Source organism: Tursiops truncatus, chromosome 15 (assembly GCF_011762595.2).
Source record: "Tursiops truncatus isolate mTurTru1 chromosome 15, mTurTru1.mat.Y, whole genome shotgun sequence".
Classification (NCBI taxonomy): domain Eukaryota; kingdom Metazoa; phylum Chordata; class Mammalia; order Artiodactyla; family Delphinidae; genus Tursiops; species Tursiops truncatus.
Genome location: NC_047048.1, coordinates 21,729,919 through 21,751,694, shown reverse-complemented (window position 1 = coordinate 21,751,694; position 21,776 = coordinate 21,729,919). Strand labels below are relative to the sequence as shown.

The 21,776-nt window shown below is 44.5% G+C and overlaps 1 protein-coding gene across 21 annotated transcripts in view; it reads left to right on the top strand.

Moving 5' to 3' along the window:
• Positions 1–21,776, top strand: part of ANKS4B (ankyrin repeat and sterile alpha motif domain containing 4B) — a 63,684-nt gene that overhangs the window by 4,181 nt on the left and 37,727 nt on the right. For 7 of the 21 annotated variants that reach the window (XR_012326087.1, XM_073792233.1, XM_073792232.1 and 4 more), the window contains 2 exons: positions 5,595–5,763; positions 8,033–8,171. Coding sequence is in view for 8 of the 21 variants with exons in the window: in XM_073792233.1 (XP_073648334.1) it covers positions 5,595–5,763; positions 8,033–8,171 (308 nt within the window). In the remaining 13 variants the exon portion in view is untranslated. Of the gene's footprint in view, positions 1–622; positions 732–5,594; positions 5,764–6,991; positions 7,170–7,245; positions 7,350–8,032; positions 8,172–9,463; positions 10,508–13,685; positions 13,822–14,145; positions 14,391–21,776 lie in introns of those variants that run through there. The other 14 variants (XM_073792239.1, XM_073792241.1, XM_073792238.1 and 11 more) reach the window with 8 other exon arrangements.

Here is a 21,776-nt window from a genome sequence, read left to right as displayed (position 1 = left end):
AGGTATTATTGATTCATTAACACTGAACTCCAGGCCAGCAGCCTGTACTATACAGGCAGCTATAACTCTTGCCTGAACGAAGTTTATCTAATACACGTACGGTATTTTCTCTATAAGGCACGTCACAGCCTTCTTATGCTTAGGAACACTAGACAGTACTGCTACACATTTTAAATGTCAAAATCACCAACAGAAAACATAAAAATGCAGAAAAAGGTGGCACGAAATAAACCATGAAAAGGACAGTTGTATAAAGAGCTAAAACAAGAAGGCAGAGTGTTGCCTAGCTTGGCCTCAGCTGGGAACATGTGCGTCAGGTGGCTCACGTTTTTCACTGCCGTGTGCGCGTCCATGAAAGCAACTCAAAGTGTTGATTCTGGGGTTACAGATCAATTTTAGTGGGCAGGCAAATTCACAGATATGGAATCTGCAAATAATAGGGATTGACTGTCCATTAATTAACCTTGGTTGAGCACTTATCATATGCAAAGCACTGTGCTACGCACTGGCATATCTTAACTTAGTTAATATTCGTGTCTACCTCCTAAGGTAGGCATTTCAAAGCATGTGAACTCTGACTTCTTGACATTTCTTCATTTTTTCACCTTAGCTCCTCAGCCGTGGTCATTGGAATAGATGTGGACTAGATAACTTCCAGGGCAGTTGACCCCCGGGATGATGGGACAGATCATCAGCTGGCTAAGCCCTGATGTTCTTCAGATAGTCCTGAGGTAGTTTCTTTTAAATTTTTAAATTATATTAATTGAATTAATTATATTAATTGTGTTTACTGAATAGAGTAATATTGGCAGGAAAGGAAAGGAAATCACCTGTAAGCCCATCACTAACAAATCCAGTGGTGGTATCATCATTACTGTTGTTATTGTTATTAGGACCCTTTAGTATGTAATTTTTAGATCTAGTGGTTTTAATTGTGGCAGATGTAGTTCTGTATTTTTATTTTTGCTTGATATTGTATATTGGTGTTTTTCCATATTAAAGCATAGGTCTTCTGAACAATGGCTTTTCTTGGTGGTAGAACCTTCCCTCAGAGTGACATACCATAATTTACATAGTCATCCCCTTGCTTCTATGATATTTGGATGATTTCTTTCCCCCAAGTAATTTATAATCTTTTCTCAGAGTTAATAAACCCTTTGAGTTCCAGATAAGAATAGATGGCTTCCAGATGGAGTGTTTGTGAAACAACTCTGTCATCTCTTCTAGGAAACCTCTGGAATGTCAAGTCTTAATTGTCTTACTTTTAGACTGACAGAGTCAGAAACCTGTCCCAAATAGGTTAAACAAGCAAACAAACAGTGAGACCTGCCAGGGCTTTTGGGAAATGTAAGGCTATCATAGAAGCCAAGGCAGGAAGTAAACAGGGCAGAGCCTCAGGAGGGGTTAGAACCAGAGTCTGGCAGGTCACTGGGGTCAGAGATAACTCTCAGTGCCCTCTCTTGAGACATACTATTCCTCATTGTAACTCTTCCTTGTGTATCAGCTTCATTCTCCTCTCTTTGCAGCCTGGCTTCCTTTGCTCTTCCATTCACATGGGCAGACATGATCGCCCAGGATGGTACCTTCAGCTCCTCATGTCTCCTCCAGCTCCCAGCTGAAATCCTCTATGGGACCTGGTCTTGGGAGTGCTTGATTCCTAGGAGCAAGAATCTGCTTGACCAAGTCACCTATGGCCAGGGAGGTGGCAGTTGGGCTGGGGCTTTCCATTTCACTGGTATAAACATGGCTTCAGGGGCCCACCCCTGCTGTGAGAGGGGGCAGTTTTCACAGAGGAGGGAAGAGAGGTGGAGCATGGGCTGGGCAGATGCCCTCCCAATGGTATCTCCTTGTGTGGATTACCTAGGACAAAATAGTTTTGCTCTCATGCTGGCCCTTTCCTTCCACAAAGGATGTTTTATTTATTTATTTATTTATTTATTTATTATTATTTTTTGGGGACAAAGGATGTTTTTGAATTACCTCCTTGGCACCTGTATTCTAATCCTGAATCACAAGGACCAAAATCTGGGAGAAATTGTCACACAGCACCTTGGACTTGTCATTACCAGTGGTTTTAAATAATGCTGACCCCTCTGCCCTCCACCCCTCTGGTAGCAAAGACAGTGGATACTGATTATCTTTTGCATTCTAACACCGGGGAATTGGCCTCTCTTCTGAATAGTTCCAGATGGAGCCTTCATGTCCTTAAACACTGGCCATGTTGTCCCTATTTTGGAACCTCCCTTACTCATGTGTGCATTTTAAAATAAATCACCTGTGTTTGACCTTGGGCAAGTTGCTTGGGCTCATTGACTCTCCATCTCATCTTCTCTAAAATAAGCAATGCCAGGCTCATAGCTTTGTTGTGAGGATGATCTCAGATGTCGTTTGAGAAGGCCTTAGCACAGAGTGTGGAACATAATGGTGCCAGTCTGTCCCAGCCTGGCATTCCTGGGTTATTTAGCACCGCACCATGCCTGTAAAATCTAGGTTGGATAACCTGTGTCTGCTTCCAGGAGGGCGATGGAAGATGTTGCTGCATAATAAGCTCTCCCACTTTCCATCCTTCCATTGTGTCACCCTCTGTTGCCTGGGAGCATGAAAAGTTAATTGCTATAGTCTAATTCCCGGATTTAAATAATGTTAAATTTTGCCTTGTTATCTACCTCATAGCATTGTAGAGAGAAAAAAATAAGGAGGTTTATTGAAAGCTCTTAAAAGAGTGCTTGGCACTTGAGTGTTTAATGAATGTTCTCTCTTATCATTAGAAATAACTGAATCATATCTTCCTCTTCTGAGACAGACTGGTCGGAGCAGGGCCATCCTCCCTAGGGGAAGACAATTGCTGGGCTTAATTGTCTGCATCTTAAATTGGTCTCTCTGCATATCTGAATAACTTTCTATTTTTTCCTTGTAGGGCCCAGATTTAGAAGAGGCTAAGAAAAAATTAGATTTCTTAAGGACTACAAGTAGTCCCTTCCTGCTTTTCCCCTCTTGGATCCCTATGCCACACTGTCTCCTGGTCCTGTTGAATTTTCTTTTGTCGTTCCACTTTCATACTGCATCTCCTCCTCCTCCTTGTCCCTCCCTGCCATCAGCCTAGTTTTGGCCGTCATTATCTCTTGCTGGCTTCCCTGCAAATCTTCCTCATTGCCTCTTGCACAGGACCACCAGGTTCATCTTTTTAAAATTATTCCTTTGATTGCATCACAGTCCTGCTCAAATGCCAATAGTTCGCTTCTTGTTTTTTTTTCTAGGTAAAATTTGAGTGAGCGCTTTTCAACAGAAATATTATGTGAACCACATATATAGTTTTAAGTTTTCTAGTAGCCATATTAAAAAACATAAGGGTTTCCCTGGTGGCACAGTGGTTGAGAGTCCGCCTGCCAATGCAGGGGACGCGGGTTTGTGCTCCGGTCCGGGAGAATCCCACATGCCGCGGAGCCGCTGGGCCCGTGAGCCATGGCCGCTGAGCCTGCGTGTCCGGAGCCTGTGCTCTGCAACGGGAGAGGCCACAACAGTGAGAGGCCCGCGTACCGCAAAAGAAAAAAAAAACATAAAAAGAAACGTAAAATTAATTTTAATAATATATTTTATATAGCCCAATATATCCAAAACAATATAATTTCAACATGTAATCAATATTGAAAAATCATTGATGAGATATTTTACATTTTTTTAATACACTCAGTGCACATCTCAGTTCACATGCTGATTTTCCATTGGAAATACTTGGTCTCTATTTAGTTTTCATAAAATTGATAATTGAAAAACTTATTTGAAACATACCCACCTTATTTGAAATGTAATTAAAATTTTTTCAATGACTGAATCAAACATCAGTTTTTAAATTTAAATTAGATTAAAAATCCAACTCATCGGTCACGCTAGCCACATTTCAAGTGCTCAGTGGCCACATGTGGCTTCTGTGCTGGACAGTCTGGGTACAAAGTCATAAGCCTGGCATTCTGGTGTTCGAGCCTCATCTGCTCCCCCCGCCACTGTGGTTACTGGGTCTCTTGATTTTAAGGATCAGACAGAGCAGTTCGGACTGTCAGGTGACCCCTGGAGGTTTACTAAGGATACACGTGGACTAGAGCTGGAAAGCAATCGAGACCTGAGACAGCTCGAAGGACCATCCAGCCCCACTCCCGGGGCTCCTCTGCCTCTCTCTCACCTTCAGCCGCCCTAACAGGAAGATCTCACTGGGTTCTGATCCTAGAGTATCCAAGCTGGGTATTTCCAGCTCAGCGGTGATTGCTGGCACAGTCACCTCTGGCGAGAGAAGCTGAACAGCCAAGTCTTAGATAGCTTTTGTCAGAAAGGAGTAGCTGGAGGCAGTGTGGCCAGTAGGTGTTACGCCATTTGGGGCCGGGAAGTGAAGTTTGTCAATGCTGAAGCCCCAGGACTGAGAACGGTGGCCTTGTGGAACAGCCTTTTCTAGTTAAGCACAGTGAGTCCTGTGCTTTGTCACCATCAACTTGAGCTCCAAAATCCTCCTGCCTTCCAGCTTGCCCACAGTTTCCTCCATTTGAATCACTTGGGTGAAGAACTCTTTCTAGGAGAACGTGTGTTTTGGTTAGTGGCACCCACCATCACTGAAGCTTAAATTACGTCTTCAGTTCACCTGCTGGCCTACATGGCCCTAAGGAATGAGACACAGGAAGGACCAGTTTTGATGGGGAAAAGTTCTGGAATGATAGAAGCTTTCAAGGGAACGGGAACTAGCATGCCAGCACTGAGGAGAGAGATGGCGTGGACCCTAAGAAGAGGGGGAAGCCCATCCTTGTGAGGATGCCTAGGGCCAGCTCTGTATTAAAGCAGCGCCCCCCAACCCCCCACTGAGCCAGCTCCAGAACCCTTTTGCCTGGTGGAGGAAGATAACCTACTTATTAACACAGCATAAGCTTGCAGTAGTCATCAGGCTGTGGCCTGACTGTGGTATCCAGGTTGATGACATAAAAACATTTTCTCCTAATGAAGTGGCAGCCACTGCAGACATCTGAAGTGGAAAGATTTAGCTTTGAATGCCTAGATTTTGCCACTTGGAAGCCATGTGACTCTAGGTGAGTCATTTCGTCCCACTGTTTCTCAGACTTTAATGTGTGTACAAATCACCTGGTGATCTCATTAAAAAACAGAAGCTGATTTGGCAGGTCTGGGTCAGGGCCCAAGATAATTGCATTTCTAACAAGCTCCCAGGTGATGCCAAGTAGCTAGGACTTAACCTCTCTGTGCCTCAGTGGCCTCAACTGTGAAGTAAGCAGCCAACTGTACATATATCACATCAGAGCACACATATGCTGAGGATGCCTTCTGAGAGGGTGTGTGTGAAGCAGTAGAGCCATGCCTGGGTCTTTCCTCATTTCACAAGACTTGAGGTTGGGTGGGGCCCTCAAACTTGCCCCCTGTCCACAGCTGCCTTAAGTTGTTGCTGGGGCAACTCATGTCTTGGGAGGATTATAATTGTTGACTTCTTACCCATGGGCCTCCCAACTTTATAACCTTGGCTTATACTTCCTATAGCTCGGGTGAATTTATCAATCTGGGGTTCAGACATGGCATTCAGTCCTGCTCGTCTCCTTTGCCCACAGGTGGTCGCCTTCATGAAGTCTCCAGTGGGCCAGTACCTGGACAGGCATCCTTTTCTGACCCTCACCTTGCTGGTGTTTGCTTCTGTGTCAGCCGTTCCTGTTGGCTGCTTCCTGCTCCTCGTGGTGCTTACCTCCCTGGCTGCGTTTTTGGGAGTCATATTACTAGAAGGTATCCTACTCAGTTACTCTCCGCCTTGGAAAATGACTCACTTGGGATGACAGTATTTATTGGGCATCTGCCACTCTTGTCAAAGGTTCCTGTTCTTGTCAAAACCACATCGACCAAGGCAGGTTGTCAGAGTAGTTAAAACATGGGCTCTGGAGTCTATTAGAATCCCACCTCCCCCAGTGTGATTTTGGACACATTATTTACCCTCTCTGAGCCTCAAATTCCTCATATGTAAAATAGGGATATAATAATACTATCTCAGAGGGTTGTGAGCATTGAAACGTACAGTTGCATAAAGTACTTAGCACAGTCCTTGGCACAGAGTAGCTTCTCCATGAATGCTAACTATTGTCATTAAACAGAACATTAAAATTCACTCCACAGATAGTTACGGAGCACCTGTTGCATGCCAGGTGCTTGCTCTGTACTGAGGTTCCCCCTTCTCCACCTTTCCTCCTGAAGTCCCACTGCCAATTGTCAGCTTCTCCCTGAGTTGCTAAGTTAAAATTACTACGAAAGTAAAATCTAATTGGCTCAGTTTGCCTTTTCAACTCAGATCACAGTCCACAAAGAGGTGGTTGCCATCTGCTCAGGTGATCACCTCTGGCTCATTCTATGGCTTCCCAGAGCTAAGAGCACCCAGGGTTGCTTCCCTACCAAAGGGATTGTGGACAAGGCAGTTTACACTTGAAGAAGAAGACAGGCACGGTAGGTGGATGAGCCAAATACAGTATGGCAGAGTGGTTGTTCAGTAAATATTGATGGATAGATGGGCGAAAGATGAATCAATATCAAAACAAAGGTAAATTTAGAAAGAAATAAGAGAGCCACTACCCTTTTGTGGTATCATACCAAGCTTTACAGGAGAGAGCACTTTAAAGATGTATAACGACTTTGTCCCAGAGTAGACAAGGAAGGGCCTTCTAGGCAGGAGGCACAGCATATGCAAAGCTGTTCCACTTGAGAGCGGTGGTTCTGCAACTTGAGTCTGCATAAATCTTACCTCCTTTTTGAACATGTGGACTTTCATGTATCATCCAGAGATTGTTATTTAGTAGGTCTGGAGTGGGGGTCAGAAATGCAAATTTTCAACAAGATTCCCTAATGCATCTGATTCTGATACAGGTGGTTGTTAGCCATCCTTTGAAAAATACTGATCTAAGAGCTTGTAAATCTTTATGAAAAGGCAGCACGTCTGTTTACATTCTCTACTTTCCTTCCTTTCCAGAGTCCATCCCTGAAACTATCACTGTGGAGTACTGGGTGGGCTATTTGACAACTCGTGAGGCAAGGGAAAGGATGTCTGCCATGCAACATTTGCCATGTTATTAGTTCCGCTTTGGAAAGAGGGATTTGGTTATGAGGAAGGCAAGAAAAAGTGTGCTGGGCAGACAACAACTGCCACAGTGAGTCACATATATGATAGTCATTTAATTGTCATGTCAACACTTAGAGGTAGTTATTATTATATTCTTTTTACAGATGAGTTAAACTAAAGCTCCAGGCGGCCCAAAGTCTCACCATAAGTGACTTAACTAGGATCAAACTCAGGCATGTCAACTATGAAAATCCATCCTCTTTCCATGGTACCTTTTATTATTTTTCTCCCATAGACCCCATGTTATAAAAATGTATTTTCTCTGCACTTATTAGATGGTAATTCATTAATATTCCCATTAAAAACTTATTTAGTGGTGGGTAAAATGACCATTCAGACCTATGGTTACTGTGTGATAGTTGCCAGGCTGGGTTGTAAAGGATGTAATCAAAAGTTATGTTTAGATTTGACTTTATTTAGCCTGCATAGCCTTTATTTCCATAGGTTGTAGGTAAGTGTAAGTTATAGTATTTGGTAGGCAGTTTGAAACACTGGTCATGATTTACCACCCCCATTACTGTCTTGGCTAACTCCTTCCAGAGGATTCCATTAGGAGCCCATCCCTGACCTTGAGAATGAGGGAGTTTCAAATTCAGATTCTTGCCATGGGCAAGACAGGTAACAAAAGTGAGCAAAGCGGTCCAAGAATAGTACAGTTGGGAACAGTGGGGCCTGGAAGAACCTGGAAGGCCAGTAGTTGTTGCCATGCAGTGATGCTCACTTGGGTGTTGAGATTGCCTCCTTTTTAAGCGATACCAGATGTCTGGATTTTTGTGGAAAACCTCCTCACTTAAAACATCTGAGTTAACTGTTGTTTTAAACACAGTGGTGCAGGGTCTTGTGTTTTCAGTCTGTTTTAGATGAATGATTCTTTGACATGCTTTCTTCTAGGACTGGTCATCTCTGTGGGCAGCCTCTCACTGCTTTGTGTCCTCTGTGGCTTGGGCTTCGTGTCACTCATCATGTCAGGGACAATCATAGTGTCCTACATGGTAGTCTCCAGCCTCGTCAACTACTGGTTTTCTCCCAGGTAAATACATGTCAGTGCAATAATTTAATCTTTACTATTTGGGGAGATTTTCACAAGTAACACCCTAACCCTGGTCACGTCATACTCAGTCTCCCAAGATAGGAGGTGCCTAGCCTCTTCACATCTCTGCTTAAAAAGAGGTAAGGTTTCCTTCTCTCTTTTTTTTTTTTTTTTTTTAATTATCAGGTAGGAATGCTTTGGTGGCAAGTAATGGAAAACCTAAGTAGATACTAGCTGAAACAAATAGGGATTTATTTTTATTGCATAACAACAAGCTGGAGATAGCCCAGTCCTGGCACAGCCTCTCTAGTGTCATCAAGGTACCAGGCACCTTCTACCTTTCTGTGTTGCCATCCTTACCCCACTGGCTTGTCACCTCATGGCCACAAGAAAGCTGCTGCTGGCTACACCAGCTTCGTTCAAGGCAGGATGAAGAGAGGAAAAAAAAATGAGTCCTCACTCACCAATTGAGTCTGACCTTTTTTGTCAAGTAAATGAAATCTTTCCCAGAACCTACCCCCTTTCTTATCCCAACCAACCTCATTGGCTGGAATTTCGGCAGATAGCCACCGGAAGCTGGAAGGGAGGCTGGGAAATGGAGTATACACCCACAAGGAGAAGGGCCTTGGGAATGTGTGTTGGTCAGCCAAGCTCTGGTGTGTGCCATAGCTCCCCGGCTTGGGGTATAAGTGTTATTAGCAAGGCTACTTGACATTCAAAGAGAATCCATAGAGCCAGTTGAGTTAATATCAATAGTGCTACCTCCTCTCTCACTTACCTCTGAAACCTACCATCACTGGGCTGAAAAAAGGCAGACCTATTTCTCTCCCTGCCCCATCTCCCTTCTGTTAAAGATGTAAAGAAATGGTCAGTTGATTAGAATTAATTAGAATTTGAATCCCAGCTATGCCATTTTTTACCTGTGTGATCTTGAACAAGCTGTTCAACATCTCTGTTCTCAGTTTTCTTCCATTGGTAAAATAGGGCTACTCCTTGCTCTGCCTCTCTCACTGGATTGTCATGAGGACACAAACAATCGTTTGGAGAAAACGCAGTATCCAAATTAGAATGGGAAAAAGGATCATAACCCCTGCCCCTAATTCAGGTATTCTGACCTCTCGGGCCCCCAGTTTCCTCATCTGTAAAGTCAGTGTCGCCCAAAATCTGGTGTGGTTGCAAGAAGCAACCAAAACTAAACCAACAAAAAACGACATTCATTCCGCCATGTATACTCTCAGCATTGCTCTTTAAAGAGGCCTTAGAGCTGATCATTTCCTCTTGTTGCCAAACAGACTATGGACACAACACAACTCCAGTGGCGACTGTTAGCTGGCCATGAAGTCTACACACTTAGAGGGGCTCTACCAGGAATGACCAGCTGAACGGAACCAAAGCTTTTTTTCAAGCACCTCTGGAAAGCTGTTGGATCATCCTTGCCCCTTGGGATTATGACTCAGAAGGGACTGGGTAGTCAAGCTTTTCCTGGAGGTGTCCTCTAGCTTTTTCACTTATTTGTAGGGTCCTGCAATGGACAGTTTTGGGGATCTTGTTGCTCTTGGTCAGTTCCATCAGCTGACCGGCCCTCACATGGAGAATCAGCAGAGAATCTCGATGGCGTGGTGGCTCCTCGCGCCTCTCACCCCCTCCTCCCCAGAGATGCACACCTGAACTTGGCAGGGTTCTGAGCCTCTACAGGCCGGTGACTTGACCTCAAAGGCTCAGATCTTGTATCCGAGGCCCCAATTTGGGACAGCCACAGATTGTTTTTCCTTTTTCTTTCTTCCTTTTTTTTTTTTAAAATGAGAGCTGCTTATTTCTTCACTCATTTGAAAAAAGAGGTGGGGGGAAGAATCTAAAACAGAACAAGCTCTTCTGCCTTATTAGTCTTTTATCAGAAAGACAAACAACATTTAGGAATAATAGCTTCTCAGACAAAGTTAGAAAATAGAGTCCAAACTTAACCTTACGGCCAAGAGCATTTTTTTCTAAGTCTAAAGGTATGGTTTCCACTGTTGAGTATTGTTAAGTCATGTTACTCTTTAAAATATTTGCACTTGATACTTTTTTATTGTTTTAAGGACTTGTCTTGTTAAACCATTTCTTCAAAAAGTCCCATGAAAATGATAAAGGACTACAAAAATTTTTTAAATCCTATGGGATATCTACTTCAGTGGTTTATTCCCTGTGGTATTTTATTTAAAAATATTTATTTAGATGAGCTTTTTTTCTTCACTCTATTTCAAAATACCCCCTTTCTAGACATCAAACCCATTTTTTCCTTCTGTGTCAATTTCATGGCAGATCCTGGGTAATAAAGCTTTTTTAGTTGCTAGTGATAGACACTCAACTCAAAATGGATTTAAAAAGTGGGGGCAGAGGGGGACGGATTCGTTTCACTGAACTAAAAAGCCGAAAGGTAGGACTTTAGGCGCTGCTGGATCCAGGGGCTCAAGTGGTGTCATTAGGCATCTCTCTCCCTTCATCTCTCAGCGCTGCTTTTCTCAGTGTGAGCTGAGTTTTAGGCAGGCCCTCCCCATGTGGAGGTCCCAGCAGCTCTAATTTTACATCAGCCTTGTAGTTAGCACTCCCTATTGGACAAGGAAGCTGTTCTTTTCCAGTAGTATATTTAGATTTTTGGCTCCGATTAGACAGACTTGGGTCATGTGAGCAACCCCAAACCAAACACCGTGGCCAGGGTGGATGGAATATGCTGACAGGTCAGGGCTGGGACATGTGTGCATTCTGGAACCAGGGGAGGGGGTGGGCCAGCCCCACTGGTTCTGCATAGGTGGGAGTGCTAGCGTATGTAGAGATGGGAGGACAATCCGATCCCAAAGGAGTATCACAAGGAAAGAGAATGTATGCCAGGCAGACAGAAGCAAATACTTGCTCTTTGATTCAGGAGGGCATAAAGGCCTTCATTTGGTACGCAGACTTTTCTGTATCCCATGACAGTCAGCCACACCTGTCACTAAAGGGGCCGTCAACTCTATTAGAGAACAAGAACTGCCTTTTCCTGCCAATGCATGGGGGTGTTAGTAACAGTTACTATTTACTGAATGTTTCTTTCTGACCTGCAAGTGTCTGCTAGTAGCTGTCTAAACTAAATACCATGCTGGGTTCTGAGGCTTCAGAAAAGAAGAATGAAGAGGGCCCTGGCCTCCTGAAGTTTACTTTTTAATGCAGGAGTCAGCTAACAAGTGTATTAGTTATCTATTGTTGCGTAACGGTTTACAAAGAGCACTTTTGTCATCCTACATTTTCGGTGTGTTGGGAGTACAGGCCTGGCTTAGCTGAGTCCTTTGCAAGACTACAACAGCAGCGCTGCCACGTTGCTTCTCCTTTGAGGCTCGCCTGTGGAAGGATCCACATCCGAGTTCACATGGTCGTTGCCAACATCCATTTCTTTGTAGGCTTTGGGGCTGAGGCCCTCATTCCCTGTCATATGGCAGCTCACAGCCTGACAGCTTGCTTCTTCAAAACCACCCAGGGAGAACGTCTCTTAGCAGGATGGACATCACATTCTTATAACGCGTAATCATGTATGCATAATCACATACATCCCATCACTCTCACCACATTCTGTGGGTTAGAAGCAGTCAGGTCCCACTCACACGAAGAGGAGGGATCACACAAGGGAATGCATACCACAGTTGGGGATCATGGGCTCCACCTTAGATTCTACCTGCTACATCAAGTAAACAAAATACTAGATTATGATAAGTGCATTGAAGAAAGTAGAAGGGGCAGGCCATGTCAGCCACAGAAATCTTTTCTTTGAACCACATAATGAGAAGTTGCCACTGTGCTAAGAGCTGCGGGGGGCAGGTATTCCCAGCAGAGGGCGCAGCAAAACAAAGGCCCCAAGACTGGAAGGAGCTGAATGTGTTTTAGGAAAAGAAATATCAGTGTGACTGGGCTTGGTGAGTAAAGGGTAAATGGAGGAGAGAGAGGAGCCCATCAGGCAGGACCTCGTAGGGAAAGAAATTTACAGTAAAAAGCAAAGGGAAGATGATGAAGAATTTTACACTTTGCATTAAGAGGGACATAATTAGACTTGGATTTTTAAAGGTCACTTGTGGCCAATGGATTGGGAGTCAAAAGTCCAGTTAGCGGGTCTGTGGAGGTCCAGAGCAGAGGATGGTGTGGCTTGCACTAGAGTGGAAGTGATGGAGACCCTCCTCATTTGGAGAGCTAGCAGCAGTTGGTGATGGATTGTATGTGGGTAGTGAAGGAAAGGGAGACACAAGGATGGCACATGAACTTTTCATTTGAGCCAGTGGGTAGTCAGTGGCACTAGTTTCTGATACGGGGGCTGTGTGAGTAGTCAGAATCTGCTTTGCTCACGTTGAGTCAGATATGCCTTTTTGACACCAAGAGGATGTGACAGATGAGCAGTGGCTTAGAGAGTAGGTCTGGGCTGGGGATACAAGGTTTAGGAGTATTTTCAGTACTGAGAGCTTTACACAGCCTTCTTACGGAATGCTCTCCTGAGAGAAGCCAAGAGACCGTTTTAAAACATATTTCTGATCCCATAAACGGCCTTGCTTCAAACTGCAGAGTGCAAGTTGCCTTTCCACTGCACTTAAAAGTGCTAACTAACTCCTTCCCATCACAAGCTGCACCTGCCAGCTTCTCATTTTTCATATTCCCTTAGCCTCTGGATTTCAGAGGTGAATGAAACGAAGGTTCAGAGCGGAAATGATTCACCAATTCTGCCAGGAAACGGGGCATCTAAATCAGAGCTTTGCAATTCAGGCTGTCTGTCACACTGCCTGGAGCCTGAGGCCTTTGCCGATCAAACGAAGCAAAATACAGAACCCAGCACAGTGCTTGCCCATAAACAACAGTTGTCAAAGTGCGAGATGCACCATCGTTTGAAACTGAGTGGAATAGTTGTGAGGTTAACCATGGGGAAGATAGTAATGTTGAATTAGCTTTGTATGGTGACACGGTAACTAGACTTATTGTGATGACCATTTCATGATGTACAAAGACACGGACTCACTGATGTACACCTGAAACTAACATTGTGTGTCAATTATACTTAAGTAAAAAAAAGGTATTGTTGGCCTTTTAGGCACAGTTGAATGTGTTCCTTATTTGGAAAGGTAACTAAAAGCACGAAACTGACTCTATACAGTCGGAATGTTAATTTATCAGTATAACTATAGGTGTTTGTTTTTGCCATGAGTCGGGTGCTATATTAAGCCCTCTACACTTCAATACACGTTTTCAGTCAGTTCTCACTACCACTCATTTTAGAGATGAGGAAGCTGAAAGATTGAGATGTTAAATTGTTTAAGGGCACATAGAAGCAGAAGTGGGACTCAAGCCCAGTTCGCCTGGCTGAAGAGCCCACCCTTGTAACCAGCGTGCTATTAAATGTTAGTGCCTCCAACTGCCTTTAAGGCCTGGGATGTGGACCCATGCCCTAACAGACATTGTGTGCAGCAGTTCCTATAACCTTTGCTGCTGTGTCGAATAACTTCAGGGATCCCTGTTTTCCTAAAATAGGACGTGAACCGTTGGCTCCCCCTAGAGTTGTGCACATAGAAGTACTGTTTCAGCCACCGCCTCTGCATGGATTCTACTATCTGCTCCTCATAGAACAGGAGATTCAGCCTGGATGTTGTGACACCCCAGCAAGGTATGATCAGGTGTGAGTTGTCACAAGGTTGAGGATGACTAACTACTTCACATATTCTGCTGTGCTCCCTCGAGCAGGAGATAACAGGTGGAAGTAGAGGGGGGCGGAATTTGAGAATAACCTGCTTTTTCTTACCTATTCCACAGCATCCCCCAAAACACGTGTGTGTGTACAGGCACACACATACCCCGAGGGATTAAATCTGTGCGCGCACATCTACCTGAGTAATTAAGCATGTGTGCAAACACACACACACACACCCTGAGGGGTTGGTAAGAATTCTGATAATTACAAATGATTGAAGTGCTTTCTTTGCCTTCTTAGGGGAAAGATAGGAGGTGGGGATTACATCCAAATCTGGCATGCCTCTTGGATGTGTCTTTTTGGTGAATATTATCCATCGTGTGTGGAAGTTGAAAATCAATGACGTTGGAGCATCCCACTCCCCACCTCCTGTTTCCAAACATTTCCACCTTCCACGATCCAGCTCAAGGCTCATCCCTCAGTGAAGTCATGTCTCATTTAATGTACACTGTCTCTACACTTACAGCCCTCATGGACCAGGCATGGTAAGCAAATGACAACTTCTCTGGGCATTGGTTTCCTCAGTCAGTAACGAGAATGCCGCCCAACCTGTCAGTGGGAACTGAGGCAAGTGATCTCTAAATTATAAAAGTGCTACAAAACACTAGACGATTAAACCCTTGCTTGACTAGATTGTCTCTTGTTTGCCACTATTCCCTTATATTTGTCCTTCCTCCCACCTGCCCTGCCTGCCTCCTCTCTTCTAGTGCTCTGGGAATGGAAACAGTGTCTGTATCTTTCCTTTTGGGTAGCCCAGAAACTTAAATATAGAAACCCCTGCACAATATTTTGCATTGACTAGAAAGACTGAGGAAACTGAACCTAGAGGAGTTATCCATCGGGGGTGACGTTTCCCACCGCCACCCTGGGACATTTGGCAGTGTCTGGAGGCATTTTTGACTGTCATGACTGTGTTTGGGGGAGATGCTGCTGGCATCTAGTGGGTCAAGGTCATGGATGCTGCTCAACATTCTTCGATGCACAGGACAGCCCTTTACAACAAAGAACTAAGGGACCCAAACACCAGTGCCAAGGTTGAGAATCCCTGATCTAGACAAATAATGAGAATTTAGAGCATTAGACCACACAACAGCAGAGCTGGGCTTGAGACAGGCTGGGACCTGGGGTCCTTTGCTGCTGTGCTGCAGTTCTGCAGTGCTTGCACCTGGACACAGCTCTCCTCAAGCAACAAAATACAAAGAAACTATATGGAACTAAAAATAACTGCGTGATAATTTGGGGCAAATTCTGGACAAAAGATACAAAGAGACCAAAAAAACCCAACTGCCAATTTTGAAGAGCCCAGAGCAAAAACTGGGTGTGGGGAGCAAAAGCAGGGTACCGAGCATGCCCCCTGCACCCAACACCACCTAAGGGGTGGGCAAACCACCTAAGCCACGCCTCCAGCTTGACCCCTGGACACACCCCTACCCTCACCCCATGTAAGGAATAAACTCGACCCCCTCAGGGAGCGAGCAATCAAGGGAAACTGTTGTTTGTTCTCGCTCCCCTCTGCTGCAGCAGGGTCCCCAGTAAAGCCTTGCCTGAGTTTCTTGTCTTACCGCTAGTCAATTTCTATCGGTTGGGGAAGGCTAAGAACCCTGGTCGGTGTCAGGCTGAGGCGGGGCTGGGGTTGGCCAGGTCTGCACCAGAGCAGCTGGTTACACTAGCGGCTTCAGGGACACATACACCTTCACGTTTGTGAAACGTTTCAGGGTTTCAAAGAGCTTTCACATATGTTATCATCTCTGACCTTTCATAAGAGTCCTGAGAGGTCCTCCTCTTCTCATTTCCATGCCTTACTAGTCAACTGGCCTCAGAAGAAACTGGGCGAACAAGCAAGTCATTTTCTGAAGGTCTCAGAGTTAGCTAGTGATTAAGCCAGGGACCCACCGTCACTGGCCCACTCAGGTGCTCTTCCTCTGCTCCCTGCTTTTTGCTAAAGCAGAAGTGGCAAGGGTGAGACATTAGGAAGGTAGACTACTCGGTAATTGGGAGTCAGAGAGCCATCTGAGCTAGAGAGGGCATGGGCCCCTCTGCTCAGGCAGTAGACATTGATCGGCTTCCCAAAACTGCAGAGGAGACTCAAGCCCCATACATATGCTCTAGTCGTCCTTATGGCCCTATTTAGGAGCTTCAAGTCCCATTTGGAAACCTTAAAGAACCAGCAGAGGGAAATGGAACAGAAGTGTTTCCTAAAGAAAATGTTTCCTAAAGCCAGTAGAGGGCACTCACATCAGGTGATCTGAAGGTGACTCAACTGAGAGCTGGAAGAAGCTTTAGACTGTGCTTTTTATTTATTTATTTATTTTTGTGGTACGCGGGCCTCTCCCTGCCGTGGCCTCTCCCATTGCGGAGCACAGGCTCCGGACGCTCCACTGCACGTGGGATCTTCCCGGACCGGGGCACGAACCCGCGTCCCCTGCATCGGCAGGCGGACTCCCAACCACTGCACCACCAGGGAAGCCTTAGACTGTGCTTCTTAAACGTTAATGTGCATGTGTACAAGGGTTTAAAAGGAAGATTCTGAGTCTGTAGGTCTGGAGCAGGACCTGAGCTTCTACATGGCTCACCAGCTCCTGGCGAAGCTGTTACTGAACTAGTTTTGTTTGCCCGACCAGCGCTGAGACGCTGAGGTTTACAGCAGAGAAAGGGTTTATTCACAAGGCAGCCAAGCGAGGGGACAGGAGAATAGGTCTCAGGTTCTGCCTCCTCAAAGGCAAGAGGCTCGGGATATTTGTGGGTGGAGAGTATAGGGTGATCGAAGGTCCAGGGGAAGGTGATTGGAGTCAGGAAAAAGGTGAGGTAATCAGTGATCTGCACAAGCATATCTGAGTTACATGCTTCTTCATGGGACACATGCTTAGAAAATGGTGGCAGTAGCATGATCTGAGGGTGGAGTTTTTGGCCCTCTGACGTCAAAAAGTCACCCATGAGACACTTGTGCAGGCCCAGCTGAATGGTTGGTGGTCTCAACTGGTTTGAACTGGGTAAGACTAGCTCCATGTTCCTTAAAAACAACTTAAGCAAATATTACTCTCAGAGGTGTTTTCTATAAGGGGCTGTTAAAGGAGTCTTGATACAGTCCAAGTTACATGAAGTTTGGAGGGTATGCAATTCGCAAAAGAAAGTAAGCTTGGTCAGTGAAGGCAGTTTAAAGGATATTATTTATTAAGCACCTTATAGTCTAAGGGAATCTAACTGATGACTGCCCTTGGTTTCAAAGCCCACCACTGATCACACCCTGAGTGGCAAGGTGATAGATGCTCTCTCCAGTCTTCTCCTTCTACAGCTGGTACACCTGAGGCCCAGGGAGGAAGTGCACACTGTAAGTCTGCAGTGCCAGGGATAGAACCCATGTCTCCTGCATCCAATTCTTGCTTTATGACATCTTCCCTGCTCCTTTGACCCTGGAACAGAATTAAGGCAGGAGGATTCATCTCTGAGTAAGGGTGAGAAGTAAGTGACTATACTGTTTGCTTTGAATCAAGCTTCTTTGCATTGCATTTTTGGTCAAATCACTTCCCTCACAGAAGTATCAGTGGGAGTTCAAAGATGAACAGAATCAGACTCTGGACCTTTTTTTTTTTTTTTTTTTTTTGCGGTACGTGGGCCTCTCACTGTTGTGGCCTCTCCCGTTGCGGAGCACAGGCTCCAGACGCACAGGCTCAGCGGCCATGGCTCACGGGCCCAGCTGCTCCACGGCATGCGGGATCTTCCCAGACCGGGGCACCAGGGAAGCCCAGACTCTGGACCTCTTGAGCCTTGAGGGAGCCAAAGCAAAATAAATCTGTTAACAAAAGGTTTTCTTATTTTTCTGGTTTATACAAATTTGGCTGTTAACCCAAAGAAAAGCTTACATATAACTTGGTGTGTTCTTATAGATGCAAATTATAGTCATAAACTTTATTCTAAAAATAAGGGTTCTTTAAGCCTGAATGATTTGGAATGCTTTTACCTACAGGAAACAAAGTGCCTCCCTTAAAAAAATAAGAACTCTTAGCATCTCACTAAACATGAAATCCAGATACAAGTGGTTCTAGGGTTGATTTAGGAAACACAGTGACGTAATCAGGAATCTAGGCTTTCTGTGTCATTACTCCACCGTTCTCAGAGAGCATCTTTAGATCTGTTTCCTCACGGTCACAAGAAAGCTGGCACAGCTCAAGGAATCACAATTCACACAACCACAGCCAAAGACAGGGAGAAAAGGGGCTAGCCTTATATACCTTTTTTTTGAAATGAGGAAAAAGACAGAAGCCCCCTCCCAGTTTCTCGCTTAAATCTCATTGAACAGAACAGTATCATGTACCTACCACTACATAAATATCTGCAAGGGGAATTGAGGCTTTATCTTGATTATTTAGCCCAATCAGGATACTAGGGGCATGCTATGTCATTCCTGAACAAAGTCAAGTGTCGACTGAAAAAAAATGCTCAAGCCAGAAGTTGAGAATTATGTTTTATTCAAGGACATTACTGAGGACTTTAGCTCAGAAACAGCCTTTCAGATAGCTCTGAGGAACTGTTGCAAAGAGCTAAGGGAGGAGTCTGGACGTATAGGAGATTTGCTGAAAACAAACAAACGTGGTGGTCAAACATCAAAATATTGCTAATCACAAGAAACAGACATCTCGAGTTAATGATTTTAGTGCTTTTCTGTGTATGTGTAGATGCAAGAGTCTGGGCTCTTTGAAATTATTCCTCTGATATGCGTCTTAACTATCCAGGGCCAGTATCTTGTTTTTTTCCATCCTGAATTCCCCTCAGGGCGCACCTTGGGGGCAGCTGCAGTGGCTGAGGGCTTGATGGCAGGCAACATTCTTTGTCCACACAGCCTTTGCGTTTGTCTAGCGCAGTGATTCTTATCCAGGGTACATGTCAGAATCATCCGAGGAGCTTGTGTTCAGTTTCCTCTCCCTGCTGTAAGAAATTACCACAAGCTTAGTGGCTTAAAAATAACACAGATTTGCTGTCCTACAAATCTGGAGGTCTCTTACAGTTTCACTGGGCTGACGTCAAGGTGTCAGTGGGGCTGCTTCCTTCTGGAGGCTCTGGGGGAATTGTTTGCTTGACTTTTTCAGCTTCTTGTGTCCGCCTGTGTTCCTTGGCTGGAGCCCTTTCCTCCATCTTCAAAGTGCATCAGTCTCTATCTCCATCATCATATCGCCTGCTCCTCTCTGTAGGTGAATCTCATTCTGTCTCCCTTGTATAAGGATGCTTGTGATTACATTCAGGCCCACCTGGATAATCCAGATAATTTCTCGGTCCAAGATCCTTAGATTAATCATGTGTGCAAAGTCCCTTTTGCCATGAAAGGTAACAGTCACAGGTTCCTGGGATGAGGACACAGATATTTGGTGGCCATTATTCAGCCTCCCACAGAGCCTATACATGCTTAGACCCCACTCCTTAAAAGATTCTAGTTCAGTAGGTGACGTCAGGGCATCTATATTTTACAAAATATGTGCGTGATCAAGAACCTCTCATCTGTCACAGAATTTTATTCAACCTTCAGTTATTGTTTATAGTATTATGAGGTTTTATCTAGGTGGCTCCAATGCAAGTACACTAATACGTTGACTATCTCATTGAACCCTTGCATGCTTCCAAAATAGGTTTTATTCACATTTTCCAGATGTGGAAATAGGCTTGGAAATTGTTCCATCTGCCCCAGGTCACACAGTAAGGAAGACAGATCCAGAACCCAAGCCCAGCTCTTGTTCTAAAGCTGTACACGTTCCATAAAACAGCTTGAAGCAGCAGAACAGGGCAGGGAAGAGAAGTTCAGCATTAAAGGGGGCTTCCCAAGGCACACAAGTCTGCTCCCAGCCCCTGTAAACTGCACCAACAGAACTGTCCAGTAGAATATTAGAATCCCAAATGCCTTTCGTCTACCTCCTGCCACCTGAGTTACAATTACCGCCCATCCCTACCTGGTGAGGGAGATTGCAAACACAGGTTTGGATGAAGGAGCAGCTTCTTGGGATTTGAGCTCCCTCTCTGCCCACACAGCTCCTCTCCGCTTATTAGGCTGCCTCCCCCCCATGTATACAGTAGGATAGGTACCTTCAGAAGATGAGAACACGACTTTAAACAACTGCTCATTATATTTTTTCTAGGATACCATGGCAACTAGTGTTCATTCCAGCAGCTGCTCCACAGCCAGCTTGGCTTTCCTCTCTCAAATTTCTGCCTCGACATTTGCAAACGCATCAGAACCAACCTGCCGTGCGGCAGCCTTGGGGCCCAAGCCACTCTGATCCTGGCTTGTGACTCTACACAAACAGAGCAGATTGGGGATGAGAGGCTCCACCTTTGTAACCAAGATGCTCTGATACCTTAGACAAGCTTGCTAGGGCTCAAGCTGCTCATCTGTAACATGTGCATTTCTAGCAAAGTGTTTTTCAACTTGTGGGTAATGACTCATTAGAGGGTATATTAGTTTTCTGTTTCCACCGTAACAAATTAATACAAGCTAAATGGTTTGAAACAAGTTATTTTATATCTCTGGAATTCACAAGTCCAAAATGGGGCAGCAGAGCTGTTTTTCTGGAGGCTCTAGGGGAGAATCCATTTCTTTGCCATTACCAGCTATTATAGGCTGCCCACATTCCTTGGCTTGTGGACAATATCACTCTGACTTCTGCTTCCACTGGGACATCTTTTCTGACTCTCCTATTTCATAGGGAGCCTTATAATTGGGCCCATTTGGATAATCTTCCCATGTCAAGACCTTTAACCACATCTGCAAAGTCCATTTGGGGCCATGACTAGGTAACAATATTCAGTTTTTGGTGATTAGGATGTGGCCACGTTGGGGGTGGTCATTATTCAGCCTACCACATGAGATCAGGGAGCCATGTAAGTGGCCAACAGTTTTTTAAATGCTGTTTTAAGAAGTGCATGCAGCAATGCAATATTTCTGATTCTAATATGTAACGCTAATATGACGTAGTCACAGAAAAAGTTTGAATCCAAGACCATTTGTTTTATCAGTGACAGATTAATGCCTTATTCTCTTATAAAGAAATGTCTAAAGAATAGCCTTGATGAGAACTTGAAATTTTGGCCCTTATTACTATAGGAAGACCAGACCTTTTATACAATATGAATGCAGCTGTTTCCTTCCCCATACCAGGGCTGAGTTTTACCATATAACTCTTAAAAGGATTTAGAATCAAAGGTTGTGTTGAAGAAAAGGCAGAAGGATTCATTATTAAAGACCTACAGTATCATGAGATGACCAAGTATATATAATATCCTTTCAAGGTTTTGAAAAACCCAGGAGTGTAACAACTCACAATTGAGGGGTGAAGTCCAAACACTAAAGATGTTCATATTTCTGTTCACCTCCACCATGTACAGAGACTTAGAAGCTTTACAACTTTTTTCATAGCAAAAGTTCTTGTTTAGATCCAGACTTTTTCTATTGAAGTATACAAGTTAATGTCTATATTAGGTATCTTGAATGTGGTCTGTTAGAGCTACAGTGTGAGGCAGACTAGTCATTTTGACAGAATTACAGCCTAGTTAAGATGGGGCAGCCTCAGGAAGAAGATGGAGCAGCCTCAGGAGGAGGTCATAATTGAGTGCTAGGTAGTGGGAAAGCAGCTCTCCAGGCTCAGCTAAGAGGCTCGTGTCCAGCTGTGTAGTCTTAATGAGACCAGGAATGTTGTAATTGCACTTAATGAAGCTAGAATCTTTTATTATTCCTTTCCTTCCCCCAGAGGAGATTGCTGGCCTTTAATTGGAATGGGAGTACACGGGAGAATAAATCCCTTAAGTTCTCAGGGAAAGTTTTCTACTCATTGGAAAGACTAATTTGAATTAGGAAATATTACTTAAGTATGATACTAGATTACTTCCTT